Genomic DNA, 10,077 nt, shown 5'->3' with positions numbered 1-10,077 from the left:
CTCGGATCTCACGAGACTTGAAACGGAGAGGGCGGGGCGAGGCGCGCGGCGACGCCGTCGCTAGGGGAGGGTCGGCGGCGCGAGGCGGCCGTTGCTATGGTGTCCCCGACCCGGGCCGCCTGAGGGCTGCCGCTGCCCCGGGGCCGCGCCGCACGGTCCTCGTCCGAATCCCGGTCCAGGCCGCGGCCCCAGACCTCGTCCCAGTCCCGATCCAGGTCCCGTACGCGGAGGGTGTGCGGCCGAACGGGCGGAGCCTCCTCCCGGACTGCCAGCGTGAGGGCTGAGAGGCGGCGCTGGAGAGCGAGCGCCGCCCGCCGGGCTGAAGAGCCGCTCCCGCCTCCCGGCTAAAGGTAACCGGCAACGGCGCGGCGGTGCTGCGAGCGTTCCCGCGCAGAGAGGTGCTGAGGGAGCGCTGCTAAGGGTTGCGTCCCACAGTTCCGCTGCAGAACTGCCGTGCCCCGCGTTACAGGCGTGTGCTGTGTGCTGAAGTGTCTCAGCTGTGGAGATGACAATGAGCTCCGTGCAGGGAGAATCAGCTGAGCCCTAGCTGGATCTATGCCTGTCAGTGATATTTGCCTGTTTTCTAAGTTATTCTCTGTATCGACATAATTAAACACAGGCAGAGATTGACTTTCATATCAGGCGCAGAACCCTACCTTTTGAACATCTGTCTGTTCCCCTTTGTGCACTGTGGGAAGTCAGCTTAATTGCAAAATGGTTACTCTGGGGAGCAACCCCACTGTTGAAATCTGCCCCTGTGCGTGGCAGTGGGCCAGAGTACCATGGAGTGCCATTCTGAGCCCATGTTGTACTGGGCGTCTCAGGGAAATCATGCAGGCAAGGGGCAACTTGTGTCCATGTGCTACTCATGAGTCTATTCACCTTAAGCAGGACTCTGCCTTAAAGCATCAACCAAAGAAAAGTCACACGATGGGTTGTGCTTCTGTTTAAGTGCTTTAATTGCAGTGGCTGGCTGTGTGGTAACTGTTGAGCGATGGCCTGAACCACTGATTGAGCACCTGGGGAAAGGACCTGGTCAGCCCTGGGAGCACAGGTGAAGGCAATTCAGCTGTGTGACTGGAAGGGGTGGAGCCTGGCTGCACCTCTCAGACCCCCCATTTAAGGGCTGACTGCCACCAAGGAGGGATCTCCAGAGGGAGATCCCTTCTTGGTGTAGTTTTTCCCTGTAAACCTGGTGTCTTCTGGTACAGGTGAGGAATCTTTTTCTTTTATAGCACTTTTCTTTTGTGCTAGTTCTTCCATTGTCCCACCTCTGTTGTAACTCTTTTCTTGTTCGTCTAATTGTTATATTGGCTTTTGGGCGGTGGAGTTGAAAACTAGAACTATATTTGGCTGATTGTTACTTGTGAAAGTTGATAGGCTAGAAATTGACAGAAAAGGATAAAAGATATCTGAATGCAAAGAAACATAAGCAGCAAAGACTTATCAGCAGATGTTTGCACTTGTACATATTAACTACTGTGTGGTGAGTATTTGCTAGGGTAATGCTAGCCAAGTTAGTATTTATGAATCAGATGGAAGTGTTGTAGTAATGTGTATGACGGTTTGAGTTCAGGTGTTGTCAGGCTTAAAGATGTATTGCTGTCGTCTATTTTTCAAATGATGTTATCAAACAAGTGGAGGAGGTTGGCAGATTAGCTATTGGATTCCAAAGGCTAGAACTCAATAGCCAATATCCCTTTTTTAAGGGTTTTTGTGCCTTTATTATAGAGATAGGCCTGATAAAAGACTTGAAGCTTTGCTGCAGTGCAAAATGTGCAAATTCTCTTTTCCTTACTTCACAATTGCCACAGAGGTGAACCACACAGTTCTAGAAATCCCCAAGTGGAACAATGACAGACAGTGTAGGCTGCACAAAAGCATTTGAATGTGCTAGCTAGGCAAGGATTCAGATGGTGTATGCTATTTGACAGTAAGATAAGCAGTACAAAACAGCAGTTTTTACAGCAGCAAAGAAAACTCTACCAGTGGAGGGGTAGAGGCTGTCTAGATGTAACATACAACTCCACCTTTGGGAGGCTCTTCCTGTGGATATGAAAGGTCTTAAAACTTTTCTAACCTTTTCTCACTGCGACAGGAGACATAAGAAGTCTTCACTGGTGGTCATGTGCATGTCTGATTCTGTTGTGGAACGCAGCTCACTCAGAATTTACATTGCTTAGATGCAAGTACACACCCTGGTGGTGTAAATTAAAGGCAGGCATAAGAGCTTGAAAGAGCAGCATAGCAGCATCTGTGGGAAAAGAGCTCGATTGTACTGAAGAGTCAAGACTGCCTCCTCCAATGATACTGGGTGCAGAGGACATTTTGGGTCATGTAAAAAAAAAAATCTGAGTATTCAGCCACGTGCAAGCTCAATTCTTTGCCTCTATTTACCCATTCTTGTGGAAAGATAAGTACTCAATGCCATTTTTTTTTCTCTTCACTGCTTTTTCTTCCTCAGGTCTTTATTGTGCCTCTTTTTATTTCCATTCTGACTCTTCTTGTTATTATTCATCATCATATCTATATATTTCAGCAGCTCTATTATTTCTTCTTTCTAGTGCTGCAACACTTGATCAGAGATCTATGCTGAAAAGCTGTAACCAGTCTAAGCAATTCCTTTAAGTAGTATTTCATTCAAATTACATCTTTTGTTTTCTAATGGGAATTATATAGCATCAGTTTGCTTGCCAGTGCCAGCTTCTGAAGAGTCATACTGTGGGGGCAAAGTGAGTGTGATTTTTGTCCAACAATGAGACAGTGCTGGTCACAGTTTATCTGTGGCCACGTTTCTATCTAACTAACATTCAGTTGTGCTTCATCTGCCCTGCTGAAGCCCTCTGTAAACAGCAAGTATTCTCTGAAGCAGAAAGTAAGTTTAAATATTAGTGTAAGCATTTTCCATCTGCTGAACAGCTGAAGGTTAAGAAGAGCAAATTGTATGGGTAATAGAATTCTTTGCTTGGATCAAATGGGAAGAGTTTATGCATTCGACACTGAAAGTTTGTATAGTTCCTGCATGTGTCATTGTGGGAAGATGTAGATGGATTTGTACCAGGTGAACACCTTTATTTTTAACTATCTGTATGACTTTGCATGCATGAAAGACAAAAGGAAAGATTGAAAGTGCTTTCATTATTTTTGAATTTACTTTGCTGTGATGAAATAAAAGGCTGTAGTAATCTAACCCCAAATGCTAAATTAGATGAGAATAGTGACAGATTACTCAGTTATTATGCTTTAAAATAATGTCCAAGAGCTTTTGGTCCACTTTATTTTGTAATACATATGTGAGACGTAGGTACAAAATACAATTTTAAGTTAGCACAGATGTCTGATACAAGAATAAATAGAAAGTGCACCTTAAGGCCTTGATTCTACAAATAGGCAAGAGGCACGGAATCCTTGCCTGTGTGTGCAATGCACTCATTTGCACAGGTATATAATCTGCTTGCAGCATCAGAGCCTTTACATTAGTGAAAGTATAGCCTAGATTGTGTACTACAGTCCATTAGTTACAAGTAACCTTTCTACCTCCAGCGGATTGCGTTTATAATTGTAATTATGTATGAGTTTTTCATTACGTTCCCAAGATGTGCTGGACATCAAACAAACAAGGAAGTGGTATGGGACCACACAGATGTGTTGGCTTAGAACTGGAATTCTGCTCGAGGTTTGAATTCTCACAGTGGAACATTGGGAGGAAACTGCTGTCACTTCTACAGGGGAAATATTCTTATTATTCAGAAGTGGTCGAGGTCATAAGCACATACTTGTCTATACAATTCAAAATCATTTTATATTTGCTGCTTTCTTTTCTATATTATTATCATCATTTTCTCCCATCCATGTTCCTGTCAAATTCTTTCTGAATCCTGCTTGTATTTTAACTGATGGTTCCCAGGTTTTGATTTCTATATTTTAATGGTTGTAATTTCAGGGTTTTAACAAACTGAAATCCCAATTCTGTATAAGTGCACATGTGAAGATGAGTAATTTTATTTATGTGAGCCACTTACCCATGTGGCCTAAGCACAATATACAGAAACTCATAGATTATTGACTGAAGGAGAGATGATAACAATTGAAACAAGTCTTGTTTTTATCTCGTGTTGAACCATTTCCCAGTTCTATAGTTAGGGCTTTGCATACATATATGCTACAATCTCTGCTCTCACTGTTCCTGCAGTTCCAAAAGGTGACAGCTCATAATTAAGAGGGAAAGTTAATAAACCTCCCTTTCATTTCAGTATCTTGTAAAACTTCGTTCTTCTTTTTCATGCACAATTTATTTCATTCTACTTTAATCTTAAGCTTTGGGTTCCTTCTATTTTTCATGTTCGCACTCTTTAATCCTAAGTTACTATCATGCAGCTTTGTCTATGTTACTGACATTGGTCTGGCTTTAGGCCTTCTTGGGAAAGTAAGAGTGGATTTAAGTTTGTGTTCCTTTCATTAGGACAAACTTGAAGTTTAACCCTAGGCATAATGCAGTTATGCCTATATTACGTTGTTAGTTTACAGTACTAGTAGGTCTAAAGATTACAGACAAATGCTCTCCATATAGGAGTGGTAGAACTGGTCTTAAATGTTTTTCAACTTTCTTATTCTATTGCAGGTGGTCTTTGTTGTTTTTTGTTTTGCCATTTGTTTTTAATTCTCCTGGAAGTTAATGAGTTACATTAGCCATTTAAAAGATACCTGGGAGTTAGCAGCAATGGCCATGGGTGGCCTATAAATACACTTTACTATTTAGCTGTGAAATACCCATCTCAGTGGGGCTACAGTCTGGCATGGAGCCTTTAATCCTTATCATAGTTTGAGTTAAAAAAAAATAAATAAAATACCCTAACTGGTCAGTGATCTACAGACATGTGCTTACTTGGACAGTTATAATGCTCTTGGTCTTTTCATCATGGCTTAGTTTTAAAGAGTACATTCATGTAAGCTTTGTCCAGGTCAATGGATTTCTTCTGCACTGCTGCCCGCAAATGCTCAGGGAGCAGCCTCCGGTTTCTTATCTCCCCCAGGACAATATCCTCCTTGTTTCGAGGCCTCTGGGTCCTGGCATCCTCAAGGGCACTGTGCACATCCTGCAGTTTCATCTGAAGCCAGTCCTGTCTCTCCACAGTGTGTCGATGCTCTCCAAGGTTATGCATTAATTGCATCTCACTCACCGATCTCTTCCTGAATGAGAGGAAAGGAAAGGACTCATAATGGCTCTCTTGAGTTCATGATCTTAAGTCAAAATCCACATTTGGGATCTTTTGTAGGATATTGCAGTACAGAGCTGTACAGCTTCACTTCCTCATTTGTAAGGAGTAGAATAACATTTGGAGTAGAGAGGGAGTATGGATGGTGATTTGCTAATTGTAACAGATATGAATGAGAAGGCATCAAATATGGGAAGTAGTCCAGTTTTGTGATAATAGTGTTTGGCATGTATTTATCATTTCTCTTAACTGTTGTAGTTGAGCTTAGGGCTTACTAGACAATAATTAACTGGTTAAGACAAGTATGGTATTTATTCAGAGGCAGTTTTCTTTGAACACTAGAGCTAAGGAAGCATGATTTCCTGTGGTTTTCTGTCTCAGTGCTGATTAATGTCAGTGTCTGAGGGTGAGTTCCAAGTAGGCTGTCACACAGTAAAAAAGATATTCACCTGCTAGACCCCCCTCAAGCATCTGCTAATAGATGTGGGTTACCCAATGATCTTCTTAAGAAAACACTTACATGATTTTTCATCTACTATTTTCAGAAAGCATTTAAAAACTCTGCGTGTTTGAGATCTCTCCTGCTCTGCTTAGATGTCAGAATTTGGCTGGCTGGGTCAAGGGGTTCAAAAGCATGGGTGGAAAGAGTAAGGTACCCTTAAACTGGTACTCAAGCTGACCACATTCTTGAGAACAGTTCACATCGTTCCCCAGACTTTGGAAGTAGATAACAATGTACTTACATCATTGGTCTTCCATCAGAGTTTGTAAAAAAACATATAGCATATAAAATCACTATGGCCTTGGCCAGATTTTTTGTAGAAGTCATTTTTATCTGCAGAGATAGAAGAGAATAAATATATAGATGAGCATTTCCAGTGATTCTTTGAATTCCAAAGAAATTCAGGTTAGGAGAAAAGTTAAAGAAAGACAGCAGAGAAGTGGCTTTAGAAACATTCTTTACGTGAAACAGGCTGCAGCAAGGAGTGCAACAGGAAATAAATGCTTCTAATACTATTTTTTATGAGAAGTTTTCTGTAACTTTGTAGGCAAGACTGAAGGCTTCTGTCAACCTTCATTGCTTTGCGTTATCATCATCTAGGTACTCACATCTTGAATAACAGGGTGAAAAGAATCACATCCTTTCAATAGTGCTGTTATTTATCATTTGCATCTGATATGCTTTAAGTATGTTGAAATACTCGTGTACTGCTATGCAACTGAAAATTTGGGTTCTTTTATGTATTTCTTTTGCAAAACTGAGTTGCATTTTCTTTAGAATGAGGGGGCTGACACTCTTCTGGACTATTTTACACAGAGGTATAACTGAGTTATTTCATTCCCCATTTAATCACATAAAAAAAATCAGAACTGAGCCCCCTATATTTTCAGTGTTAATCCTTGCATTGCATTGTCAGTATGAATTCCACGCTGCTTTCTATGTCATGAGCAGAACTGCTGCTTAGTACATACATGGAGAATATTTATTACCAATGATGCTACAAGTGACAGATAAGACACAGTCAAAATTTCAGTTTCCAGATTAGATATTCAGTATTTACTGCTGGAAAATGCATCTTTTCTGCTACAACTTAAACTTTATACAGAGTAACCAAAACATAAGGAAACATTGCAAAAAATGGCATTCTGGAGTTGTATATTTTCTTCAGTTTTACTTTAGGGCAGCAAAGCATTTACTACATAGCATCTTACATGTTAGTATGGATGTGGCCCCAACAGTCCATCTAACTCTATATTACGTATTCAGGAGTTGGATTCACTTCAAAATATTCCAACTCACTGTCTCAGATGTATTCATTTCAAACATTTGGTTCAGGTAATAAAACAGTTTGATCTTACTTGCATTCACTTTATTTTTAAGGTAGCCTGAAAATAAAATAAAAGCAAGTAATAAAGCAGTGATAAAACCTTCTAGGTAAGTCTTCTAGAGAACTTCGAAATAAAATAGAGGTATACTCACCAGATATTGTCCTTAACAGTTTTCTGGTTGGGGTATGTCAGCAGATGGCTGTGTCTTGATGTCAAGTATATTTAAAGACTACTGAATTGGTTTAGTGGATCCCTTAAATCTAACTTTAAAATAGAGCTTCAAAGTAACTTAGAAGCCCTTTTATTTTCTCAGTTGATGTCACTCTCAGCACACCCTCCTGACCCTCATGTGCCCACCCTCAGATGCTTTTGTTAATTTGGCATTTACATGGGAAAGAGAGGTCTCAGCAAAAAGAAAATATCCTTGGTAGCTGTGAAGTTTGACTTTTGAATTCAGATTCCCTATTACTTATAGATTTGTGCCCAAGATAATGTGGTATCTGAAGCTGTTAGAAGGATTTGCAAGGAAAGCTTTATGACGTTAAATGCAGACAATGGGGTAAGTGAGCTACAAATGCAAGATTAAAAAAAATTGAAAAGCTATCATATAATAATTGTCAGAAATAAGAGTAGTGGTTTTAGGTCAGAAACTGGACTACTCTGTAGATGAATGCACTGGAGAGCAACAGAAACCCCAAGATAATAGGCAATCATGTTTCTGATGAAAATGATGGTATTGTTGTTAAAATACAGTGTTAGATCCCCATTGCCCTGTTATACCTACAACCATGAATATCTGTGTTGCTCTAATGTGCTGGGTAAAATGAAGGTATTTGAAGAGGCTGTGATATAAGTTAGTACTTCATACATTTTGGAAAAGCAATATAGAACTCTGCCTACATTCTAAGAAGTAAAGTGTGTAAATAATACATTCCCATATACACAAAGACTATTTTTGGCTGCAGTGTAGTTTCCCTACATTATATGCATTTTCTGGGTTCTAGAGTATTTTGCCAGAAGTTTATTTCTGCACACTTAAATACACCATTTAGAAGCTATCGTTGCTTTTACAATGAATGCTGTTCAGACTATGCTATGCTGTATTATTTCACATAGAGTAGATATTTTAGAGTATTGAATTACACAGATGGTATTTTTGTGGGAAAAGGAAGGGAAAAATTTCTGTAAAGTCCTAGTTCTCTCAGTAGATAGTAAATTGAGAAGCAAAAAAAAAAAAAGTCCAATTAAATGAGTTTAAGAAATCAAGATGGAACAGCCTTCTAGTATAATTCAGTTGTCAATATCCTACCTACACAAAAAACAAAGCATACGGGGCTTTATGGGGGTGATGGATTTTCTTAGGATCTTTATGTCCATTTTAGCCACTAGCAATACTAATCTGAATGCTTTAGTGAGTAAAAATATGCAACGGGCATGGCATGCCAGGAACTGATTTGGAAAAATCTCTACACAAATTGATAATAAAAAGCTAATTTTTTTTGCCCATTGTGAACATATGCAAAACCTTTAAAGCAAAGCCTCAAGGCAGTGCTCTTGCAGAGGCCTGACAGTCATTTGGAACCTCTAGCAGATGACAGCAAAGCCTTAGCTAAAGGCCAAGCATTAGAAAGCGTGGTGTTTGTATAGAGGAAAAAAGTGTTTCCATATAACTTGGTAGTAACTGATAGCAAAAATGGGCAGTAAACTGTTAGTGACAATTGCAAGATAAGTGTTAGCAAACATGAGTTTCAGATGTCATTCTTGCGTTTGCATCCCTTACAATGCATGTGCAAGTCTGTAAGAGAGCCCAGGCTGGAGCTTCCAATAAAACTGAGGCAGAGAAAACACTGCAGTATGATATTACAGTGGAAGATGCTTAATGCACTTCAGGCAACTTAGAATCTGTTAGTGCAGATGCCTTTTAATGAGATGTAATTTTAGCTGGCTGGTTTGCTGCATGCCTAGTCTTTATAGCAACTTGGAAATAGGATTTCTTACTAAATATCTTTTTTTATTCAAAAAAGTCTCAAGTGAAGGTTACTAAACTTGATACTTTGAAGGCATTCGCATGTGAAAAATAGAAGACAAATTAAAATTGCACTGTTTGCCTAAGATAATTTAAAAAAACAATAAAGATGGTACAAATTCAAAATATATACCCCAGTATTTGTAAACTAATATTACCTGTGATGGTAATTACAGATTCTGTTACAGTTCAAAGCTGCTTTATCTGCTTATGCAGGAAAAATAACTTATTTGTTAATTACTATTCCTGATGTCCAGAAATGATGTTATTTGAAAACACTGATCCCATGTCATCTGTATTTACTAAATACAGTGTATCAGATGTAGGAATGACAGATAATAGACCAAATGAATGTAACTCTACAAAACACTGTAATTGTGGACACTTTTCTTTGAACACAGTGTATCCACCCCATAAAGGTTGGCTGAAATTGTGTCACAAAGATGAAGATTTACGTTCAGATTTAGTTCTTCCTCTTCCTTGAGCATCTTTGTTAAAAACAGATATTTTTGTGCACTGCTTAATGGAAGAGCATAACCAGAGCTAACGCCTGCTGAAATGTTCTTCAGTAGGGGATTTAAGACTGACCAGATTTGTAGACATTGTGGTGGAAAAAAAAGAGGTATGTAAACTCTTAAGGAACAATGCAAAAATATCTCTGCAGTGAAAAAATACTTCGTCATCCTGTGGAAGTGTGTATATGAATAGTGGGTGGGGGAAAAATAAGCACGTTCTTTAGGAAATTACTTTCCACTAGTGAGGATATGTTCTTAGTGCATACAGATGGGGACTGGCCTACAGGAGACAGTTTTTGCTTCTCTTGGAACGGGAGGAAGAAAACCACAGTGGATTCTGAGTTTCCATTCTGAAAGTCATCAGTCAATACTTAAAACTGTGTAGGATTGAACAGAACAGTTTAGGAACTCTAAGCTATGAGGTGTTTCAGGTGTCTGCCAGGCAAGGTCAACCGATTTAGAAATTGATTGTGAACAATTAGTGTATAGG

At 39.7% G+C, this 10,077-nt stretch overlaps 2 protein-coding genes across 2 annotated transcripts in view; one reads left to right on the top strand and one right to left on the bottom strand.

Moving 5' to 3' along the window:
* The first annotated feature begins 33 nt into the window (after positions 1-33).
* The window catches only part of FAR1 (fatty acyl-CoA reductase 1), an 83,843-nt gene continuing 73,799 nt past the window's right edge, over positions 34-10,077 (top strand). Inside the window, exon 1 of the mRNA XM_015286362.4 lies at positions 34-350. The gene's annotated coding sequence lies outside the window, so the exon portion shown is untranslated. The remainder of the gene's footprint in view (positions 351-10,077) is intronic.
* PTH (parathyroid hormone) lies at positions 3,239-7,321 on the bottom strand. Its single transcript, NM_205452.3, has 3 exons — positions 7,198-7,321; positions 5,960-6,051; positions 3,239-5,190 (listed from the first exon to the last, which is right to left on the bottom strand). Exons 2-3 carry the CDS (start codon positions 6,043-6,045, stop codon positions 4,917-4,919), a joined length of 360 nt encoding a protein of 119 aa, NP_990783.1. The 5' UTR covers positions 6,046-6,051; positions 7,198-7,321; the 3' UTR covers positions 3,239-4,916.

The sequence above is a fragment of the Gallus gallus genome, chromosome 5, assembly GCF_016699485.2.
Source record: "Gallus gallus isolate bGalGal1 chromosome 5, bGalGal1.mat.broiler.GRCg7b, whole genome shotgun sequence".
In the NCBI taxonomy this organism is placed as follows: domain Eukaryota; kingdom Metazoa; phylum Chordata; class Aves; order Galliformes; family Phasianidae; genus Gallus; species Gallus gallus.
Note: the sequence above shows the minus strand (reverse complement) of the source record. Positions and strands in the feature narration are given on the sequence as shown.